The sequence below is a fragment of the Eptesicus fuscus genome, chromosome 22 (genome assembly GCF_027574615.1).
Source record: "Eptesicus fuscus isolate TK198812 chromosome 22, DD_ASM_mEF_20220401, whole genome shotgun sequence".
Lineage (NCBI taxonomy): Eukaryota > Metazoa > Chordata > Mammalia > Chiroptera > Vespertilionidae > Eptesicus > Eptesicus fuscus.
Genome location: NC_072494.1, coordinates 22,229,898 through 22,255,058, shown reverse-complemented (window position 1 = coordinate 22,255,058; position 25,161 = coordinate 22,229,898). Strand labels below are relative to the sequence as shown.

The 25,161-nt window shown below is 38.2% G+C and overlaps 1 protein-coding gene across 3 annotated transcripts in view; it reads right to left on the bottom strand.

Moving 5' to 3' along the window:
* Positions 1-25,161, bottom strand: part of RASAL2 (RAS protein activator like 2) — a 264,165-nt gene that overhangs the window by 105,982 nt on the left and 133,022 nt on the right. For all 3 annotated transcript variants that reach the window (XM_008145887.3, XM_054712291.1, XM_008145888.3), the window contains exon 3: positions 15,849-15,975. In XM_008145887.3, the coding sequence (XP_008144109.2) occupies positions 15,849-15,975 (127 nt within the window). The remainder of the gene's footprint in view (positions 1-15,848; positions 15,976-25,161) is intronic.

Sequence of the window (25,161 nt, the reverse complement as noted above, 5' to 3'; positions counted from 1 at the left end):
ACTGCCAGGATAAACTTTATACAGCATACTAGTTATTTAAGAATTTATTAGAAAAAATAAACAAATGTATTAGTTTCCTAGGAAAGACAAAGTTGTCTTCCTGTCAAGTATACCTTTAGATTCAACAGTCTCTATGGTCTTTTAATAGTTTTCCCATATCTATTTTCTAATTTAAAAAGACTTTTTAGCCTTAAGAACACTCCTTCTAATGTAAATGGATACTAGAATACAGTATGCCTTTAAAAAAGCTATTTAAGAGGCCCTTAATAACAGCAACTAAATTTGGATATATATAAAACTACTAGAATTTAAAAAGAGTTTGGTAATTTTTAAGTTTCATTCAAAATAGAGAAGAAATGTGCCCTGGCCAGTGTTGCTCAATTGGTTGGTGTGTCGTCCCATTTATCAAAAGGTGCTGGTTCAATTCCTGGTCAGGGCACATACCGGTTTTCAGGTTCCATCCCCGGTCTGGGCACATGCGGGAGGCAACAGATTAATGTTTCTCTCTCACACTGATATTCCCCCCGCAATCCCCCCTTTTCTGTTTCTCAAAAATCAATTTAAAAAGAAGAAACATTGGTGAGTATGAAATTATACTATTTACCTGAACAATTTGCTACATCAAACTGGTCCTTCAGTAAGGCATTCATATGATGGGATCTTAGTTTATACCATAGGGATAACATTATGCTTTTGACTGTCCCTAGAAAGGAAGAACCATCACTTAAAATATATGACCAAAGTCCATAGGAAAGAAGGCAAAATAGGGAAAATGAAGAAAAAGAGGGCTATAGTGAGGAAAATAGAATTTTATTTTTTTGGAGGCATACATTTTTTGGTACAATTATCAATTCTGAAATAGCATGGCATTATTATCAATAAAGCAGAAATAGTATCCAATAATTTTAAAAGGTAAATATATACTAAAGGATGACTTCTTGGAGTCTAATTAACACTTCTGAAAATCCATTAATGAATCTCAATGATTAAGAAAGAAAAGAGGGAAGTAAATTTCTGCTAATGGAATTTTTAATCTACCCTCATTCCCTGACAGAACTGATACAACACACAGTTGTTTGAGCTATAAATCACTATTTCTAATGTGGAAAATGCATAAACCAGTCTTTTAGATGGGCATGAGATTCCACAAGATTACGTTTTCTTTAAATTGCTATGTCAGTTAAAAAGTGCCAATAGCACTGCAATGGACTAAATGTTGATGTACCTCCAAAATTCATGTGTTGAAACCCTAACCACCTATATGATGGTATCAGGAGGTGGCATCTTTAGAGTGTAATTAGGTCACGAGGGTTGAGCTCTCATGAATGGGATTAGTGCCCTTAACAAAAGGTACCCAGAGAGCTCTGGAGCCCTCTTTTTTTGTCACGTTAGGGTACAAGAAGTTGGCAATCTGTGACCAGGTAGAGGGTTTCTCATCAGGCACCAAATCTTGGACTTTCCAGTCTCCAGAACTGTGAGAAATAAATGTTGTTTAAGCCCCCCAGTCTATGGTATTCTGTTATAGCAGCCTGAACTAAGACAAGTCCTATATCTGAATGTATTATTTAGGCATAAATACAACAGCAATTAAATTCATTGCTAAGGCTTGGGAAATATTATAAAAATACAAGTGTAATTCTAATTTACTAATCAAAGTAACACAGTTAGCAATAAAAGCTCATCTTTTACCTAAAACCTTATGCTATATGTCTGTTGTCAAGCATTATTAGAAGGGGCCGAATTTTCTCCTCACTTCTATTTCGCATGCAGTTTCTTTTGGGAGGCTTATCTACCATTTGGGAACTGTCTAGCTTTAGTGGCTACTCCAGGGTTATTTTTATCTACTTGTTATGTGCATTTCCAACGATATTCTGCTTTTACTGTATTCTTCTCTCTCCTCTTACTTTTGCTCATACCACTGTATTATTTCACTGGCTCCCTCACTAGCTTACCTGGTTCCTAGGAATACATACAATTAAATACTTCTCTACAATTTCTACTTTTAAAAATTAATTACAAAACATTTGTTTAAAAGTGTTTTTAACTCTTTTGACATCACTACACTGATTAAAGTGAGAGGGGAAAATCTAAAGGCCTTCAAGTGGAAAAAACATGAACTGAGATAAAACAATAATTTTTCTTTACTAGCTGTTCTCTTTCTAATTCAGTCTTTTATTTCCTCCTACCCTATGAATTCATGTTGTTTTCACTATTTTCTACCTTTTTGTTACTCTCTACTCTCTAGAGTTAGAAAGAACAAGCCAAACTCAGACAAAATAAGATCTTGTAAGCTGAAGGAAAAAAAAAAAGGATGGTTATTTCCTGTTGTGTTGTATTTAAATACCAATTAAAATGAGAAAAAAGTTACCATGCACATTTCTGAAGACAACAGGAAAGAAAAATAGGTGGTAAATGTCAGAAAAAAAAGAAAGTAATCAAAACAATCCAGTGAACACAACAGCTTCATGAGAAACTAGGGAGCTTCCTTTCTTAAGCATTGTTACCATAGAAATCGAAGGGCAGGTGGGTGCCCAGAGCGTCATAACAAAACATGCTTCATCCCTGGAGGCAGTTCCAATCTGTTTTGAACACAAATGCAACTAGATTTCGACCAATCTGATGTACAAATCCTTCTGTATGAAATATAAACTAAAATGGTTTTGGTAAAAGCTTAGCCAATCCTGGATGAGAGACAGACAGAGAGGGAGGGAAAACACACAACCAATGTATGTAATGTTTAGCTAATTGTGCTCAACCTATCTGAATCATATATTTTTCCTTGTGGAAAAGGTTCTATGGCAGTCAAGGGCAGAGATCAAGACTCAAAAATAAATCCCAAGATGCTTTATAAACAACTCCACCCCTGTGTTTCTACTTCCATTGCGAAACAGAATGGTGAACTACGACTGTACTTGAGAAGAAAAAAATTTGCCAAACTATGCAAGTAGAAATGGAAAAAACGAACAGGTAAAGTTATGAGACACAGACACGGGATGCTTCCTAAAATACCACACCTCCAATTATTTAATTTGTTGATTTAAACATGCCCAAGCAAAATGAGAAACAGTGACAGAAACAGTAACACCTGATTCCACGATACATTGTCATAGGCACAACATTTATGAGCCACAGAAAACTTGTTCCCCAGCATTATTTCAGCTAAGTTTTATTTAACAAAGAGGCAAGGAGAAGAAAATATCCTTTTAACATTCCTAGAAAAGCAACAGAGGTTACTTTTATAATCTACTAGATTGTAATTATCTAACATAAAAATGTCAAGAAGTTTTGTTTAGTCAGATTCAATTGCTCTTCTTTACTGCAGATAAATAAAAAACTAAGCTGTTTTAATGGCCAATTTAATATCCTGCTACAAATGAATGACTGGGGAGTGAGAAGAAAGTCAGCTAATTTTTAAAGCAGTGTATTTTAGTAATGTGAAAGGCACAGGTTGGCGTCAATATAACATACTCTCCTAATTTAATTCTCTCAGATTTTAGTTAAATGTTTCCCTGTTTCTGGAGCACATCATGAAGAGCTGAAATGCACCTTCAGTGCAGGCAGATTTCTTTTTCCCTTTATTTGTCTCTCTTCTTCCTTATTATATTTATTAGTATTATTATCATTATTATTAAGAATGTTAACTCATTCATTTGCTTGCAAGTTAAAAGGTTAGAAAGTGTTATATAATGAAAAGTTAATCTCCTTGCCCCACCCCCACCCCACCGTGATCCACCAGGTTTCCAGTTTTCTTCTCAGAAGCAACCACTGCTAAAGTCTTCTCTACAGTTCTAGTGTTACACATATATGCTTATGTGCACATGGCATTTCTTATATTAATCATAGTACAGTATATATACTATTTCTGCACCTGAGTTCCCCCTCTGCCCTTAATAATGTATCTTGGAAATTGTTTCACATTACTATACATGAAGCTACTCTCTTTTTTATAGGTGCATAGTAGCTCATTATATAGCTTTAACATAATTTATTTAAATAACCTCCTATGGAGGGACATTTAGGTTGTGCCTGCTCTGTGTTATTATAAACAATGATACAATGACAGGTGTGAGTAAATCCGGAGGACAAATTCTTAGAAGCAGTCTGCTTCTGAGAAAAACCATGGATAGTTTGGCCAAAATGCTCTCTGTAGAAGCAATTTGGCATAAAATGGACTAGAGTGGAGAGAAACCAAGATGGCGGCATAGGTAAACACCTGAAATTGCTGCCTCGCACAACCACTTCAAAACTACAACTAAAAGACAAAACGGACATCATCCAGAACCATAGGAAGGCTGGCTGAGTAGAAATTCTACAACTAGAAGGAAAGAGAAAAGCACACTGAGACTCAGACGAGGTGCGGAAGTAAAGTGCAGAGGTACTGAGGCGCATGCGCGGAAAGGGCTGGCAACTGAGTACGTGGTTGTCTTTTTCAATCGGGAGGGAGACACAAGTTCCTGACTGCTCTGAACTCCAGTTCCGGGTGAGACTCTGGGGACCCAGAATCATATGGGGAGAAACTGGACTGTCTGGCTTCAGGCAGAACTTGAGGGCGGCTTTCTCTCAGAGGTGCTTGCAGCGATTACCAAGGGACACTGAGACCTGGGGGTCTCTTAGGCCAGGGCTGAGCATCAGCCATAGCTGTTTGCTCCGCCCTGTTGATTCCCTGAGACCCAGCCCCACCCAAGCTGTGCGCAGAGGCTTTTGTATATGAATGGTCTGGCCCTTTGCAATCTAAAATTACCTAACAAACTGCAGCTGGGTCAGAGAGCCCCAGAACTTCCAAAAGAAGGCCCAAGGCCCCACAGCAGCTTGCATTGCTTCACAGCTGGGCCTCATCTGGGCACCTCCAAACCCCAAACAAAGAAGAGGAATCTGCAGATCTCTCCATACCTCCTGCTGGGTGGCCTCAAGCAGAGCTAAATTTGCACCTCCTTGGAGATCCAAGAGCCAGTGAACCCAGTGGTCAGAGTAGGACCATCCAGATTACAACTCCTCAGATCTATAAGGGACACACTCAAGGGGCAGACTCAGTGAGCACCAAAGTCCCACTGAAGCAAATCTTGCCCCATAAGGGTGTCTCCAGCATAGAAGTTCTCCCATCATAGACACAGCTGATCCTCACAGCCAATTGGCCTGGAGGTCAATTCCTCCCAGTGATACCAACAACAATCAAGGCTTAACTACAACAAGACTGTGCACACAGCCCACAAAGGGGTGCACCAAGAGTGTCCACCTCAGGTAATTGGGGAGGCTGAGCCACTGGGCCCTCTAGGACACCTAGCACACAAAGCCACTCTATCAACTCAGGGAAGCAGCCAAAATGCAGATACAAAGAATCAGATCACAAATAAAAGAAATGGAGGAAAGCAAACTACTGGATATAGAGTTCAAAACCACAGTTATAAGGTTTTTCAAGAATTTTCTAGAAAAGGCTGATAAATTTAGTGAGACCCTCGAGGATATGAAAAAGGACCAACTAGAAATTAAGCATACACTGACTGAAATAAAGAATAACATACAGAGATCCAACAGCAGACTAGCGGATTGCAAGAATCAAATCAAAGATTTGAAATACAAAGAAGCAAAAAACACCCAACCAGAAAAGCAAAAAGAAAAAAGAATCCAAAAATATGAAGATAATGCAAGGAGCCTCTGGGACAAATTCAAGCGTACCAATATCCAAATTATGGGGGTGCCAAAAGAAAAGAGAGAGCAAGATATTGAAAACCTATTTGAAGAAATAATGACAGAAAACTTCCCCCACCTGGTTAAAGGAATAGACTTACAAGTCCAGGAAGCGCAGAGAACCCCAAACAAAAGGAATTCAAAGAGGACCACACCAAGACACATCATAATTAAAATGCCAAGAGCAAAAGACAAAGAGAGAATATTAAAAGCAGCAAGAGAAAAACAGTTAGTTACCTACAAGGGAGTACCCATAGGACTGTCAGCTGATTTCTCAACAGAAACTATGCAGGTCAGAAGGGAGTGGCAGGAACTATTCAAAGTGATGAATAGCAAGAACCTACAACCAAGATTACTCCACACAGCAAAACTATCCTTCAGAATTGAAGGTCAGATAAAGAGCTTCACAGATAAGAAAAAGCTAAAGGAGTTCATCACCGCCAAACCAGTATTATATGAAATGCTGAAAGGTATTCTTTAAGAAGAGGAAGAAGAAGAAAAAGGTAAAGATAAAAATTATGAACAAATACATATCTATCAACAAGTGAATCTAAAAATCAAGTGAATTAAAAATCTGATGAACAGAATAAACTGGTGAATATAATAGAACCAGGGGCACAGAAAGGGAGAGGACTGACAATTCTCAGGGGGAAAGAGGTGTGGGGGGTATGGGAAGAGACTGGACAAAAATTGTACACCTATGAATGAGGACAGTGGGGGGAGTAAGGGCAGAGGGTGGGGTGGGAACTGGGTGGAGTGGAGCTATGGGGGAAAAAAAGAGGAACAACTGTAATAATCTGAACAATAAAGATTTATTTTTAAAAAATGGACTAGAGTGCTTGTTCCTTCCTTATCTTCCAAACATTTTTATATTTGCTAATCTCAGAGGTAAAAGTGGCATTTTATTTTTCTTTCCTATGAACTGCATATACCTTTCCCTATTTTAAAGTTGTCATGTTAATAAATATATGCATATAGTTTAGAGTCTACTGATTTTATAAGACTTGTTAAAAAAAAAAAAATCCACCAGCAATCCCCAGTCCTCCTCTTCTAACACTTTTCCTTCCCCAGAAACAGCTACTTTTATCTCTCTGAGCCAAGTCTTTTGATAGTCATCACCAAGTCTTAAATAATATGGCTATATCAATATTTTTAAATTCTTCTATTTTAGACACATCTACTGACTTTCCACTATGGAAGATGAGAATTCGACTCTTTCTTCCCCATTATTAGCCCAGTAGGTTCATACACACCTCCTATTCTCTCACCCTCTCTATAGTTACATATAGTAACTCTGGTAAGGACAAGCAATATTATGACTATACTAGAGGCCCAGTGTATGAAATTCGTGCACTCAGGGGTGTCCCTCAGCCTGGCCTGCGCCCCATCGCAGTCTGGGAGCCCTCGGGGGAGGTATGACTGCCTTAGCGCTGCCAAGGAGGTGGGAGAGGCTCCCGCCACCACTGCTGGGCTCACCACCTATGAGCCCAGCTTCTGGCTGAGTGGCCCTCCCCCTGTGGGAGCACACTGACCACCAGGGGGCAACTCCTGCATTAAGCATCTGCCCCCTGGTGGTCAGTGCACATCATAGCAACTGGTTGTTCTGCTGTTCAGTCGATTTGCATATTAGTCTTTTATTATATAGGACTAGAGGCCTGTTGCACAAAGATTCGTGCAATAGGCCTTCCTTCCCCTGGCTGCCAGCACCAGTTTTCCTCTGGCACCCGGGACCCAGGCCTTCGCTCTGGCCGCCGCCTTCAGTCTTCAGCAAGAGCCTTCAGTCTTCACTCCGGCCAGAGCCTTCAGTCTTTGCTCTAGCCAGAGCGCCACTCCTGTAGCTCCCTCTGGCCCCCACCCTCTCCCTTATAGCAGGCGTCCTGCCCCGCCTGGCCGCTCTGTGCCTGCATGCATGCTGCCCAGAGGCCCAGAGCGGCTGGGGGTCAGGGCCACCGCCATCTTTGGCAGGTTAATTTGCATACTCACTCCTGATTGACTGGTGGGCATCGTGAAGTGATGGCCAATTTGCATGTTTCTCTTTTATTAGTGTAGATTATTATATAGTATATTATCCAGAGTCCTCCACATAACAAATCCTATGTGTAATACAGTATAGTGGTCAAGAGCATGATCCTGAAGGCAGACTGCCTAGGTGCAAATCCTGTTTAGTCCTGTTTTGTTATAGGCAAGTTACTTAACCTCTCCATGCCTCAGTTTCCTTATCTGTACAACAGTACCTGGTGGGTATACAAGGATTAGCAAATTCATATACATAAAGTGCTTGATATGCAGAAGGTGCTATTTAAGCATTTTTTTATGTTCTGAACTACCTTTTTGTTTCTCCTGTAGCTATTGTCTGGTTGTTCCTTTGCTCAGGTTTCTATGTACTTATTGTTAATTCTATCCCAATTCATTTCCTGTCGTTTAAACACATTCAGTTATATCAGTTGTGTCTTCTTGGAGAAGTCTTCACTACAGCCTTCTGACAGCTCCACTCCGAACTGTTGTCTGCATTCTGCAGCTGGTACGGAGCTGTTTAACTCGGCTCTCTCTATGGCATTCTCCTGAGGGTTCCCTCTGTCTGCCCTGTGCTAGCTCTCCTATCCTATATCCCATGTCCTACCCCTTCTTGGTGAAAAATATATTCCACTAGCTTCAGGAGGATCGATGTGCAAGAGGTAATTTTAAAAATATTTCATGTCTGAAAATATCCTCATGTGTGGTTAATGGCTTATAGCTAGATATAGAACTAATTTCCCTGCAGAAGCTGGAGGACATGCCTCATTGTTTCCTAGCTTCGGAGTTGCTGATGGGAAGTCTGAAGCCATTCTGATTTCTGATCCTTAGCTTTTAATGTTCTTCCTTTCTTTGGAAGTTTGTAATACTGTCTTTGTCACCACAGACAAATTGAGATTTCCTAAAAATGCCTTGTCATAGGCACTCAGTAAGCCCTTACAATCTGGAAACTAGGATCCTTCACTGGGGAAGGGGGGGGGGATTTTATTGAATTATATTGTTAATGATTTCCTTCCCTTGTTTTTCTTTTTCTGAAACTGTTTTGATATTGGACTTTCTAAACTGATACTTTTAATTATTGTATCACCTTTCCCTCTACTTTCTAGAATATTTCCTCATGTTCATCTTCAAACCCACACTAAGTTTTATTTTTGTTACTTTTCTTTTTTAAACACACAGCAGCTCCATTCCCTTGAATTAGGAAAGGGCCCTGTGCTCTCAATTTTGCCTGGTATGCCCCAATCTGAGACCTTTAGGGTTTTCTTCTTCAGAGAATTAACCTGCAGGCTTGTATTAGGGTTGAGGTGGGGGTGGGAAAAGGAGAAGACTAAGGGATCTACCATCATATGTTCCTGATACCATCGATTCCTGAGCTATTTGAAAACTTTGTGGTACAATTCAGGTTGGTTCTTGGCTTTCTTCAGAGCCAGATTAAGATTTGGCTTTCTCAAGTCAGCTAGGTCATTTACCACACTCCATTTGCTTTCCAGCTTTCAATCTATTATTATTATTTTGTGGTTGTTTTCTTCCTTTTCATTTCCCTTGTCCTTGATGTACCATATCTTTTAAAAAATTCCTTTACCATAATTATAGAGTGGTTTCTGGGAAAAAAAATACAATTAGATGCTTATCAATGTTATCCCCAGAAGTCCAGGATAAATCTAAAAAAATACTCCTGACTGTTTATGCCATTCATTTCCCCTTCCCACCCAATTCTTTCCACCACCATAGTGGTTTACAAAGATCAATATTGCCTTAGGACTGGTGGTCAAGAGGGGCTCCCTGCCTGGGCATCACATTTTATTTTTAAAATTCTTTATTGTTTAAAGTATTACATATGTCTCCTTTTTCTCCCATTGACCTCTCCCAGCCATTCCCACCCTCCAGCACATGCCCTCACCCCCCTACTGTCTGTGTCCATGGGTTATGCTTATATGTATGCATACAAGTCCTTTGGTTGATCTCTTAAACCCCCCACCTCCCGGCCTACCCTCTGAGCTTGGTCGGGCACCACATTTTAGAGAGCACGACTTTGGTGCTCCTAGGCACCGATCCCCACAGAACTTGACTGTATAGGCTGGTTGTCCATATGCATGTCTGTGGGCCTCTCATGATGTGAGGCCAAATTTGGAGATTCTCTCCAGGCCTTGACTGTAGAAAAATATAGTCGTAGTTGAAGGATAGAACATACTTTATCTTTTTATTTGAAAAAAGTTAGTTAGCCCTAGTCAGTTTGGCTCAGTGGATAGAGCGTCAGCCTGTGAACTGAAGGGTTCCGGGTTTGATTCTGGTCAGGGTACATGCCTGGGTTGTGGGCTCGATCCCCAGTGTGGGGCATGTAGGAGACAGCCGATCAATGATTCTCTCTCATCATTGATGTTTTTATCTCTCTCTCCCTTCTCTCTTCCTCTCTGAAATCAATTTAAAAATTTTTTTAAGTTAGACTAACAAATATTAACCCTTTGCACTCGCTTTTTTCTCGATTCCTTTATTCTAATGCTAACCGTGTCGAGTCACACTCGACATCCGAGTGCAAAAGGTTAAGATATATTTGTTATATATCTTATATGACACAGCTTTATAAACCTAGCAAATAGCTGGTCCATAGAAACATTGACTTCCTTCATGGTTTCTCCTTCCCCAGGTCTTCTGGCTTCCCTGCAACCCAAACAGTAACCTTTACAAAAGACTTACATGAATCAGGAAGGAATCCATTATTTAAGACACTTTGCTGCCATCTACTGGAAATTTTATTAAGTAACTACAAATCAATGAAGACAAATGACAGGCACCCCTAGTTGTTGGGCAATGCATCATTTGCACAACCAGAGGGGCAGCACTGCCTTGAACCAGCTTTCACAGAAGTGAACAAATCTCTACTGTGCCAGGATGAGGTTGGGGAGGAAGACAACAAAGCAAATCAGGAATCAAACTCCCACTCACAAGTTAGAAGGAATTGTGGTATGGCACCTTGACTTAGAACTGAGAACTACTTTCTTCATAGATAAAAATATTCTCACTACTAATCTAAATTTAGACCATAAGAGTAAAATAAAAATTGGCTTTAGCAGTTAGCTTGAGAACATAAGTAGTAGTTTTTATTTTATTCATACTAGCTTTGTGTTCCAAATAACTAATTTCCAGAAGAAATATAAAAGTGTGTTGAAAAGTGATTTTGGAATTAAATGCAAGCTGCTTCTTTCTAACAGACAAACCTGATTAAATCAGGTTGGTAGTTAGGTCAGTTCTGTTTTAATCCTTGCTTTGTAAATGTGAATGTTCCACCACAACTGACATATTAGGGAACCCTTGCAATTACATCAATTTTTCATCATGATTTCATCTGTGAGAAACATTAGGTGAACAAAAAAAAGTGCACTCCACTGAACCAAGCCACATATGAATACACAAAAGGCTCACATACACAGCTCAAACATGTACCAGTGACCTCACTTCACTGCCTGTGCTATAAACCACACCCATACACATCTCCTATGACAATGTTCTATTCAATTTCCAAAAATCCCTCCCTCCATCACTTCACAATAAATTTAAAACCTACTCTGATGCCCACTACCACAAGTAAATTTCAGGATAATTTTCCAAGGTAAAGTCCTATAGTTATTGTAGTATTTATGTATTCCTCAACTATTTAGCACATGTAAAAATATATTATTATTTTTACTAAGTCTTGTCTTTACATGTTTTTGAGTATAGTGCTCCTAACTCCTTTCCCCCCATAAGTCCTGTGATTTTTATTGTGCAATTCTGCACAGCATAGTGATTTAGGCATATATGTCACATTATCGCAAAATTGACTGTGCATGGCTATTTTAACCTAGACTCAAGCCCATTCTGCTAGACTAATATCAGCAGAATTACCACATGTACCTTATAAATCTTACAGATTTCAAAAAGTAAATATATACTGACTTACGGTTTTTAAGAAAACTCAAAGCCACCCATCCAAAAACCTCAGTGAAATTATTCAGGGCTTCTACCTTAATTATCCATAATGCTTTTGATAATTCTTGAGCTCATTTGACCTTTCCTCAAATAACTTATCTATTTTTACAAAACTCTAAGGGACTGGTCGACCAAACGTTGGACTGGTCACTATGATGCGCACTGACCACCAGGGGGCAGATGCTCAACGCAGGAGCTGCCCCCTGGTGGTCAGTGCACTACCAAAGCAGGAGTGCTGCTCAGCTGACCTAAGGGCGCCAGACACAGGGCTCACGGCTGGGAAGCGCAGGTGCAGCATACCGAGCAGCAGCAGGCTCAGTGGGGCCTGGATGAGTGTGAATGGCACGGTGCCTGACCCAGTGCCTGACCCAGCGTGGGCTCCTCCCCGGCCTCCTGCCGCTTCCTGCACTACTACATCCATTAGGGGAAATTGGAGTGTCGGTTTTGGCCCGATCCCCCGAGGGGTCCCGGATTGCGAGAGGGCACAGGCCAGGCTAAGGAACCCCACCAGTGCATGAATCCGTGCACCAGGCCTCTACTATATCACTGAAATCTGGGAATGATGGAATACAAGCACAAAGGATGGATATTATACAGCTCTCTTAGCATGAGCTTGCTTAGATAATTGTGAAATAGTCTTAGTTTATTTTATTGGAAGGAAACAAGATGACATTTTTAGGGCATTTCAAAGAAAACCAAGCACTGCCATTATTCACTGAGTTCTAATTTTCAGAGCTAGAAATACCAGACTGCTGACTTTTTTCATAAATGTTTTGCTCATTTGTATGTATATTACCCTAAAGTTCACAAGCTTCTTCTATTGAATAGTGTGAGTATGTATGTATATAATATATATATATATACACACACACACATACATATGTATATGTATGTATATATGTATGTATACACACACACACACACACACACACACACACACACACACAACTTAATAGTAAATCTAAATATTGAGTGCTCCTAAACACAGGCATTATTTATCAACATTTTTAATTCTATTACTTGAAAAATTCTTGAAATATTAAATCTTCATTACTCATTTCTCCTTCCTTCAATGTCATTACTACCACATATTTTCATAGATTTTAGCATCTTAAAAATATGTCATAAATTATCTAGATACTCCTAATAAATAAATATCTTGGGAATAAAGAGAGTCATCATTAGTTTACACATAAAGGTAACTGAGATTACTTTAACATAGAATGTCAGAGTTAAAAACTAAGGTCTGAATAATGAATATCCTTTAAAAATTTGGCCTATAAAAGTTATCCTTTATAATTTTAGAAATGCCTTGGAGAAAATATTATGCTTTAATATTTATTTTCTTCAAAGTTTCCTCAAATTTTTATCACTTAGGTCAATAAATGCAGAAAAACATAGTTAAAAGGTTGTGAGCTCGCTCTCTGGTAGGGGGCATGCAGGAGGCAGTCGATAGATGTTTTGCTCTGACACTGATGTTTCTCTCTCTCTCTCTCTCTCTCTCTCTCTCTCTCTCTCTCTCTCTTCCTCTGTCTCTAAAATTCAATTGAAAAAAATGTTTAAAAAACCACACACGACAATTTCATTCTTACTGCTCTAGCCAAAATTCTTCATTTTTTGTTTCTCACTTCCTACATCCAATCCAACAAGCTCTACCTTCGAATGTGTTCATAATCTAGTCACTTCTCAGCCTTTCCACTATTACCACTATGGCCCAAGTTTTACCATCTCTTTTCCATATCATTGCAATAGCATTCCAATTGGTCTCTGAACTCCCATTCTTGCATCCCTATTCTCAATTTAGAAGCCAGAGGCTCCCTATCTCACAGAATAAAAGCCAAAGCCCTCCTGATGATCTGTCTACAAGGCCTTCATCTGCTCAATGATGTCATCTCCTACTACACTCCCCTTGTTCATTCCACTCCAGCCTCCCTTCATCTATGCTGCTCCTAAAACATTCCAAGCATATGTCTCCTTTATACTTGCTGTTCCCCTGAGTGGAAATCCTCACCCCCAGGTATCCACATGCCTGACTTCCATACTTTCATCAGGTCTTGACTCAAATGTCACTTAACAGGGAGGTATTTTTTGGTAAGCTTAGCTAAAATTATTCTTCCTCGATGCTTCCTATTTCCTTTTTTTTTTTTCCTTTGTACGTATCTCCATCTAGCACAGTATACAGGATATTTCACTTATTACTCTTGCTTACTGTCTATCATTCCTCAATAGAATGTAAGCTTCACAAGGGGAGAAAGCTTTGTATATATTTTGTTCATTCTTATGTCTTAAAGTGCCAAGAACAGCATCTGGCACATAGTTGTCACCTAATAACTATTTGCTGCATAAACAAATGGATTTTTTTAAAAAATTAAAAATCAACGAAAGCCACACAATGTAACACAATAACATGTACTGTGAAAAGTCATCAATAATCTATCTTCCTAATTACGTAAGAATCTTCTAAAGACAGAAATGTTACACCTCTTTTCACTTAGGGACTGGCATAGAATGTTACATATATAGCAATTATTCAATTCAATATTTGACAGCATGAAATTTTGCTAAAAGACAAATCACTAGGAGATAAAAATAGAATAGAATAATGATCTAATTCAACATTAGATTGGCATGTAAGAAAAAAAATGGCTCTAAAAGTAGTCTTTTCCCCTCTAATATTTATGAGCAATAGCTTTCAGTGCTAATTTAGAACATCCACTCCAAAAATGATCATGGTCTTGCCATGAATCAAGACTTTTTGTCTAGGACAGAAAGTGGAGGATTGGCTCTGGACTAAGCACCTTGGCCACCTCATCTTAGTTTGTCTTTGGGACTAGTACGTGGAATGTTGAAGATATTTAACTATGTACGATATAGTTCTCTCTTCTTTAAAATTATAACAATTCTTCAGACTATGAATATATATTCTTTGTGGATTAAAGCCTGTCAAAGGTTTCTAGAGTGACAATGATAGTCATCAACATAACACTGTGAATAATGATAGCAAAGGAACTGAAAGAAGGTGACTTTGAGCCAGTCCAAGTTACATAGAACACATACATGAAATACAAACAGGCTATAATATGGTTACACCCAGACAGGTTTGCAATACAATTTATGCCAATACCTAAACTGGATTCAACACATGCTAAAGAAGTACAATGGAAATAAAATGAGAGGAAAATCTGATTTCTCTAAGTATGATTTCTTGGAGAAAAGTGTTTGCTAATCTAACTAATTTCTAGAAAAGCAACAATTGTTACAGGATAAAAAGAGAAATAAAATATTCAAATTCTGACCAAGAATTCTGAGTTCCATTTAAATTATGAAGAGAAATGAAGAAAAAACAAACAAGAAAAACCAAACCCTTATATTCAAAAACACATATTCGCCAACATACAGACAATAAATAGTTCTGACTTATCTACCTAGCAAATGTCTGTGACTAAATGTCTAAGTTCACTAAGCAAATAATAACACCAATGATATAAAGCACTTCCTACTATTCAAATCCTTTCATTATTTTATTTAATTTTAATTATGTTCCCTTAAAATTACCTGACCTAAATATCTATATATCCATTGACAAGCACGCAAAATATGAAACTATACATTTGGTAGGAAACAGGGCAAGAGCTGCTCTGATGTTGACTATTTCTTTAGGGAATAACAACTCATATGGGTTTTTTTATTTCTCTCTTCAGTCACCCCTTTAACCATAGTCCCGAATATAACTTACATGAGATACATAAAATTAGCTCAGCTATAGTAGCCTGATCTGACATTACATTACATAAGACGTAATCAGTAGCTTGAACAGGACACAAACCACTTAATACTAAGTTTCCATACAATACTGGCTACCCAGTTAATCTCAGTAATTCAACAAGATCACCTAATGGTCTTTCAAAATTTAAAGCCAAGCAGTAAACTCAGAAACAATACACCATCCAACTTGTCTAGGGCTGTACAGCAAACTTACAAAGCTTACATAAATTTTATCTCTGTAAAAATAACTTTGCTGCCACTTGGTTACAAAGAATAAAACTTTCTAATGACTTCTAACTCTTGGTTAACATATCAATGCGCTTCCTTAATGGGAAATACAGGATGTTTTGTTTTATTGTAACACTCAACAAGTCCATAAATTACCAGATAAAAGCTAGCAATTTATTTTATTAGCTTACCCAGTTTAGTGGTGCCCTCTGGTGGGTACTCAGGAAACTGACCCTCGGAAGGGACACTGACAGTTCTTCTCAGGCATCTCCCTTTGGTGGAATCAGCCTGCTGCTCCTGTCCTCCCTCCGTGGGTATCTAGTTAACCAAAAGAAAAAGAGATGAAACTTAATAGTGAGTTCGCCATAACAACTTTCCAATTGAATAATGTTTTCAGTTAATAAAGACAGGAGTTTGTAATCATCAGAGCAAAGTAGAAGAAATGTAGAAATAAAGTATACACAATGGTAAAGTATTACCAACCCCTTTTCAGGAAGCTTTTCTTTAAAAAGAAAACCAAAAGATCAGGAAATGTGAGTATGTAAATTAGCTTAGTTGAAGTATGTACAAATCTTATCCAGGTGTGCATCTGTTTTGGGAGTTCAGGAAACAAACAAAACACCCACACAAATAAAAGATTCTTTTACATAAGACACTGGTTCACAAGTTCCAATTCTGCCCAATGCTCAAGAAGGTAAATGGAAATAAAAGTCAACCAGAAAGATTTAGCTACAACATTCTCTTAAAAGAAGTTTTTGCTAGATAAAAGTAGTAAAATGATCCAACTTTTCTTTAATTTTAGAATTAAGCACTTATCTCTCTATATAAAAGGCTAATATGCTAAGTGTCCCCTCGGGAGTTCAACTGGGAGACCAGGAGTTCGACAGCTTGCTCTGATGTACACTGACCACCAGGGGGCGGTGCGAAGTGAAGGAAGGCCCCAGGCGGCAGCTGGAAGGCTCCAATCGGCCCTGATCACCAGCCAGGCCTAGGGACCCTAACCATGCCCGAATTTCATGCACCTAGCCTCTAGTAGTTAATAAAATACATTTTCAGTGAGATTTTGCTAGTAACCTTTATCAAAATTAAGAATAGTATTGGTAACATCTTAGTTTGGCAAAATATATCAGTAATTAATCATAGTTTCTTATTTCTTATGGCTCTCATATTGAAATTTCAACAATTTCAATAATAATGACTAGCACTGAGTTCTTACTATGTGCAGGGCTAAGGAATTTACATGAATGACATTATGAGGGAGCCAATATTAACCCCCTTTTACAGATAGGGAATAATTTATTTTTACAAATGATTGCAGTGAATGCATATCACATCAACTGATCTAGAAAAACTGGAATACACACAGGCTTGAATGTATATGTCTTCAACTTTGCCTCAGTAATCTAACTCCTATGACTGGGGTCAAGCGGGTGATAGCGAGGGAAACTCTCTCTGTGCCACTGAGAATCTGAAGAGCAAAGTCCTAATGTCTTTATAATAGACTGAAAATTTTCACACTCTTTATAGGACCAAAAATTCACCATTTCCTCATTACCATAACTATGCTTACATTACTTGCACACTGAGAAATCAAGAAGCAGAATTAACAATGGTAGCATTCTAAAAAAATAAGGGGAAACCAAATAATAGTATCAATAAAGAGATGAACTATTCCAAAAGCACTCTGTAATATAAAACTTTACAAATGGTAATCCAAGTCATCTAGCCCTTTCAGGATGAAAATTACATTATCTCTACTTAAATAATTAAAAGAGTAGTAGAGAGAGGTTAAATAGCTCTCATCTAGTAAGAGGCAAAAATGTAACCTTCACCTGCCTTAAAAGTAGAAAGGAATAGGGGTAAATATAAGTACAGTGGAAAGTTTGTATCTCTGAACAGAGGAACCTAAATAAACAACCTTTTTCCTCAAAGTTCTAAAAGCACCTATTATCCTATATAATAAAGAAGTAATATGCAAATTGACCATCACTCCAACACACAATATGGCCGCCCCCATGTGGACACAAGATGGCCAGCAGGGGAGGGCAGTTGGGAGTGACCAGGCCTGAAGGGGAAGGCAGTTGGGGGAGACCAGGCCTGCAGGCGAGGGCAGTTGGGGGCGACCAGACCTGCAGGGGAGGGCAGTTGGGGGCGACCAGGCCAGCAGGGGAGGGCAGTTAGGGGTGACCAAGCTGGCAGGGGAGGGCAGTTAAGGGCAATTGGGCCAGCAGGAGAGCAGTTAGGCATCAATCAGGCTGGCAAGGGAGATGTTAGGTGATCAGGCTGGCAGGCAGAAGTGGTTAGGGGCAATCAGGCAGGCAGGCAAGTGATTGGGAGCCAGCAATCCTGGATTGTGAGAGGGATGTCCGACTGCACTCGAGGGGTCCCAGACTGGAGAGGGTGCAGGCTGGGCTGAGGGATACCCTCCCGTGCACGAATTTCGTGCACTGGGCCTCTAGTCTGAAATAATGAAAGTTCAAGCTATAAGGAAAAAATGTAGTTATTTTTTATATTATAGGAGGAAATGACTCATGATCTTTCCTGTGAAAATGTATAAAGACCACATTTGGAAAAAAATAAGAAATAGCTTCTATTATAATATACTTTACCTCTACCATGTCCAAGGAGAAGATACATAAAATATATAAAACTTATTTGGACCTAAATTTCACTCACAATTATTTTCTCAAAGTTTTCGTGTAGACTCTTCATTTCCCACTATTGTAACTTAAAATATAATAAAAGGTTTCATTCAAAGTATCACTTACAATTGGGGTATACTATCTCTCACTTGGAATATATAGGAGAATAGTATTGACTTTTATTCTAAACCTGCACTTCTTATGAATCTTTTACAACATTATAGATTGATCCCTATGTTTTATATTTTTACAAGATATTGATCTACCTGAAAATTAGAGGGATCATATTACAAGTATTTTCAAACTAAGTTGGAGTTCACCAATCTTTGTACACATCCTAAAATAAGGGGATACCAAGTCAGAGAATCAGTTTTAGAAAGTCAATTTTAGAAAAGCTATGTTGTCCATTCTAATTGCCCTAATTTAGTTTACTAGTTTAATTTTTTTAAAAGATTTTTTATTGATTTTTAGAGGGAGAGGAAAAGAGAGAAAACCATCAATGTGAGAGCAGAACATTGATCTGCTACCTGCTGCATGCCCACTACCAGAGGTGGAGCCCACAATCTGGACATGTACTCTGACCAGGAATTGAACTGGCAGCCTTTTGGTGCATAGGACAACACCCAACCAACTGAGCAACACCAGCCAGGACATTTACTAGTACACATTTATTGTTTATATTGAATTAGTCTTTAAAATTTGTATATCTTCCAGGTTCTATAACATGAGAGGAATTCTTTTTAACCTCTTTGGCCTTGTACTGTACCCTGAGTCCAATTTTTCCTCAGGAAAAAAATAAAATCAAGCGCTTTAATTCATTTCGTTGCAGATGAGGCAAATGGAACACAGTAAGAAGTACATGGCTTCTCAGGGATCTAAGATATGCTAATAACAAAGTTGAATGTAATTTCTGAATCCTGATCCTCTTTGTTAGTTCCAAACAATCCATGACAATGGAGGAGTAACATGCACAAATAAATTTACTTACAAATACTATTTATATACATATACCTCATATTTTCTACAAATTGCCTTTCAATTTTTAGAATTATACATAAAATAACTTCAATTTCAATCTGTGTACATGCAGATTAAATAGTCAAGTAAAGGAAACCAAGTTTATGCTAACTATCAAAAGAAAATGCTCTGTAATTTTTTCTCTAACGATGCTTAAATGATGCTCAAGTCTACTGTATCCTGATACAGTGGATGTATGTGATGGGTAAAAGCAGCCTTCTGTTTCAGCCAGGGCATAATTCGGAACTGTTTGCTGTATAAGGCTTCTCATAAGCTTTTCTATATAAAAAAAAGATAGAAAGAAAGAAAGAAAGAAAGAAAGGAAAGAAAGAAAGAAAGAAAGAAAGAAAGAAAGAAAGAAAGAAAGAAAGGAAGAAAGGAAGAAAGGAAGAAAGGAAGAAAGGAAGAAAGGAAGAAAGGAAGAAAGGAAGGAAAGGAAGGAAAGGAAGGAAAGGAAGGAAAGGAAGGAAAGGAAGGAAAGGAAGGAAAGGAAGGAAAGGAAGGAAAGGAAGGAAAGGAAGGAAAGGAAGGAAAGGAAGGAAAGGAAGGAAAGGAAGGAAAGGAAGGAAAGGAAGGAAAGGAAGGAAAGGAAGGAAAGGAAGGAAAGGAAGGAAAGGAAGGAAAGGAAGGAAAGGAAGGAAAGGAAGGAAAGGAAGGAAAGGAAGGAAAGGAAGGAAAGGAAGGAAAGGAAGGAAAGGAAGGAAAGGAAGGAAAGGAAGGAAAGGAAGGAAAGGAAGGAAAGGAAGGAAAGGAAGGAAAGGAAGGAAAGGAAGGAAAGGAAGGAAAGGAAGGAAAGGAAGGAAAGGAAGGAAAGGAAGGAAAGGAAGGAAAGGAAGGAAAGAAAGGAAAGGAAGGAAAGGAAGGAAAGGAAGGAAAGAAAGGAAAGAAAGGAAAGGAAGGAAAGGAAGGAAAGGAAGGAAAGGAAGGAAAGAAAGGAAAGAAAGGAAAGAAAGGAAAGAAAGGAAAGAAAGAAAAGGAAGGAAAGGAAGGAAGGAAGGAAAGAAAGGAAAGAAAGGAAAGAAAGGAAAGAAAGGAAAGAAAGGAAAGAAAGGAAAGAAAGGAAAAGGAAAGAAAGAAAGAAAGGAAAGAAAGGAAAAGGAAAGAAAGAAAGAAAGAAAGAAAGAAAGAAAGAAAGAAAGAAAGAAAGAAAGAAAGAAAGAAAGAAAGAAAGAAAGAAAGAAAAGAAAGAAAGGAAAGAAAGGAAAGAAAGGAAAGAAAGGAAAGAAAGGAAAGAAAGGAAAGAAAGAAAAGAAAGGAAAGAAAGAAAGAAAGAAAGAAAGAAAGAAAGAAAGAAAGAAAGAAAGAAAGAAAGAAAAAAAAATAACTCTTCTGCTAAAAGTATCAGCTTCAGACTTTACATTCTAGGAACACCAAATTGCTTGCATTTCCCTAATATAGTCCCTATTGTGTAGTTCAGTGCCTTTGCTTAGTCTGTTGTCTCAGCTTGAAACATTTCCCCCCATTTTCTTTTTTATTCTTTACCTACCAGGTAAAACTATTCATCCTAAGGCACAGGACAGACATTGCCTCTTCCAGGAGTCTTCCCTTTCTACCAATTCCCTAAGGGAGGAGATTCAGGTACACCTTCCTGAGGTTCCTCCAATAACAGATTTTTCTCTGTCATTCTACTTACTACATTGAATTATAATTATTCCTTTGAGCAACTAATTCCATGTAAGTTAATAGCTTGTATCTTACCCAGTCAATCCCCAAATCTTAAAATAGCTCCAACCCACAAATGAATGAATGAATATTTAATAGGTAGAGAGGCTGGCCATTGTAGGCAAAGGAAAAAGACATAACATCAGCAAAGAAGTTGGTAAGCATATGACTTTTTTATTTTGTTTTGCCAATTTAATTAGAGTCTCTTCAAGGGGAAAAATGGGGTAGAACACCAAAGTATATTATGACTGAATTGGGAGGGCATTAATACCAGACTATGCATAATTCAGGAAGCACTGGGAAAGCTTTCAAGTTTTTAAATTAGAGAAATGGTAGTCTCTTAATTGGTCTTTCTCCTTCCTATCTCTCCCCCTTCCAATACATCCTATAGATTAATACTCATAACACATCCCAGCTGGTGTGGCTCAGTGGTTGAGCAATGACCCATAAACTATGAGGTTATGGTTCGATTCCTGGTCAGGGCACATGTGTGGGTTGCAGGCTTGATTCCCAGTAGGGGGCATGCAGGAGGCAGTGGATACATAATTTAATTTCTTATAGATGTTTCTGTATCTCTCTCCCTTTCCCTTCCTCTCTCTGAAATCAATAGAAACGTATTTAAAACATATTCGTAACACATAACTTGGATCAAATCCCTTCCTTTCTTAAGCTTCCTTTGGTAACTGCCCATTACCAACAGCATCTTAATGACATAGACTATAGTCCTTTAGAATAAATGGATTTCTTTCTTTTAGTCTATCCAGTTTATTTGATATTTCTCAAATGCCATTTTAAAATTATTTGTCTATTTCCACAACTAAATTTGGTATGTGGGGGAGAGAGAAGTGTGTCATATTCTTTATAACTCCTAACACATGAATTTTCCACATGATCAACAGGGACACATTATGTATCTGCTGAATAATCTGAAAGTCGTTCTGAATGAAATATGCCATGGGTAGTTACCCCAGGATAAGTAACAGCCGATTTTTGGCTGTTTGTGTAAAAGCCTAACTGCTATTTTCATTAATATATCTGAATATAAATACTGCTTCCCAAAGCAAGAAAAAAAATTTTATCTTAAAATTACATTATTACCACCCTGCTACCTGTGCATTAGTATCCTGCTTTAAAAATCCCACCTACAGAAAGTAGACTCTGAATGAAGAAAAATGAAGCCATGTTAACTCTTCCTAATGACTTGTTATTGCCAAAGGAACTCAACGAATTTCGGGGGGGGGTGGGGTTGTTTGTTTGTTTGTATTTTTATACTGGCTGCACTCACAGGGGTTCAAGATTGCTTTCTCCACCATTTCCCTCAACTCCTTAATCTCTGGTTTACTTGGTCTTATCTCTTGCAAGCAAAATGGAATTCAAATGGCCTCCTACACCCTCTTTAAAATGGCTTAGTACCAAGACAGCTGGGGCCTTTCCTGGCATCCGAGCAGGGAAGTATATCTCATAACACATAAGCAATGTCTATTTGGCAGAATTTACATGAAGCAATTTACTAAGCCAGTGAGTCATTTCTCAAGGTGATACTCCTGGCAGACTTCTCTTCTTTCAGCATTCTGCCCAGACCTACCCTTCTGCTACATTCCCAAATTGGCAATCGGTGTATTTAACACTCTTCCCATGTACATCCCCCAGGCAGATTTTTTCCTGTTTCTGACAGGAAACATGCAGAGTTAAGAGACAGCATTAAAAGATCCCACACACTGAATGCACAAGTGATTCTAGACTAATATAATCCTCCCACATTCCAGCAGTGCCTGGCTAAGGATTCAGTTTAAATCCTTACAGAATCTTCTTAATTGATTTCTGTAGCACAGCAATAAACACCCCCATGATTTGTGAAGGTTTAAAACAGCCTTTTAAGATTATTTTAACAGGAAATTCCTTAAATTCCTTATTTCAAGAAATTCTAATTTGTTCATGAAAACTTGTGAGGATGAGAGTTATACTCCTGCTGATAGTGAGTGACAGCACACACACACACACACACACACACACACACACACACACACAATAGATTTCTAATCATTTCTTATAATGAAATTAACAGAATATTAAATTTATCACTTATGTAGTAGTTACAGCAATCGCTTAACATTTTCTTATCCTAGAGACTTAATTCAGTTTTTCCTACTTAATAATGGTAGAACATACCTGTCTCAGGCATTAACTATTTTTGCAAACTATTTCATGAACTGCTCATCCCTTTCCTGGGCTACTACAGTAATCTAACTTTCTATTTTCTTGCAGTAACATTCACTCAATTTTCCACATGATTAACAGAGTTACTTTTCTAAGAAACAAATCTGATGATGTCACTGACTTTTTCAAATACCTTTCCATGGTCCAAATCATTTCCAGAATTGAGTCCAAATTCCTTAGCATGGCCTTCAAGGCACTTTCTCATTTGATTCTTGACAACTATCACTTTTCTTCAAGCTGAATTACAAGGATTCTGAGCATTTTGCAATTTACCAAAGAGAGAGATGTTTCCTGATCTGTCTCCTTATACTTGAAATATCCTTCCCTTCTTTTCCTCCAGGTGAGCTTCTATTTCTCCCTGGACATGACCTAATCACAGATTTCTCTGTAAAACCTTTTTTGGCAATCTCCAGTTCACAGGCAATATCTCAGTTAATCTTTCCTTGTGATTATACTGTAATCTTAAGAAAAAAAATAATTTACTGAGGTGAAATTCACTTACCATAAAATTAACCATTTTAAAGTGAATTAATAACTCAGTGACATTTAGTACATTCAAAATGTTGTGCAAACACTACCTGCATGGAGTTCCAAATGGTTATAACTTTTAATTTACCATAGTATGTCCCCAAACCTGCATCTTTGCAGTCACAATACTGCACACATAATATATGTTCAATAAATACAGATGGAATCACATATCAACAATAGAAAAGCATTTTATGGATTATTTTTATCCTCTTTTATTATCTAGTTTTAGGGGAAAAACATGGGATTTAAGCCTCATGTTCTGGAAAAATTTTTCACACAAAAAGAAAAGATAAAAGGACAGGTACATCTCCTCTCACACTTATATTAAGAAAATGGATCTTCGAGAATCAAATTTATAATTTGGCTTTTTCAAAATTTACTTTAAAAATATTTATTGAGAATTTACTTATGTGTCAAGAACTGTCCTAAGCACTGAGGGATACAACATTGAACAAAACAGAAAAAAATCCTTGCCCTAAAGCCTACATTCCAGTAGTGGTTAAGAAAGACAATAAACATAACAAATAAATTCTATAGCATTTTAGAAAGTGGCAAATGCTATGGGACAAAAAAAAAAAAATAGAGCCACATAATTAGATCAGATGTTCTGGATGGAGATACAGGTGGGATTGCAATTTAATTATTTATTTATTTTTGATTGATTGATTTGAGAGAGAGGGAAAAGGAAGGAAGAAAAGGAGACAAAGAGGGAGAGAGAAACATTTATCTGTTCCACTAATTTATGAATTCATTGGTTGCTTCTTGTATGTGCCCTGATTGGGGATCGAACCAGCAACCTTGGCATATCAAGATGATGCTCTAACCAACTGAGCTACCCGGCCAGGGCAGGGGTGGCAATTTTAAATAGGTGGGTCTATATTAAGCAGGTGATATCTAAGCAAAGAGTTCAAGGAGGTGAAAAAGTGAATCATTCAAAATCTTAAGGGAAAAGCCAAGGCTAAGGCTTTGAGGGCAGGAACATGTCTGATGTGCTCCAAGGACAGTGCCGAAGCCAGAGTGGCTGGATCACAGTGAGCCTTTGAACTAGGAAGAATGGAGCTGTCATTAATGAAGAAAGAGAAGGTCTCTGGAAGGCTTCGGAAGACTAGGGGATCAGTGTAGGGCTTGCTGAAGATGACTACTACATAATCAAGTAGAGATATGTAATGAGCAGATGGATATGGATTCTAGATAGAGAACAGAGATGTGTAGGCTTAAGACATAAAATTAGGAATCATCAGCATTAGATGGTGTTTAAGGTCATAAGATGGGATCAGAGTCCTAGGAAGTGATGTCCAAGGACTGGTACTACCCTGTAAAGATTTGGAGAGAAGAGAAATCTGCAAAGATGACTTAGAAGGAATTGCCAGAGAGTCAGGAAGAAAACTAAGAGAGCACAGTGTCAGGGAAGCCAAGGCAAGAGAGTTGTTTTAGA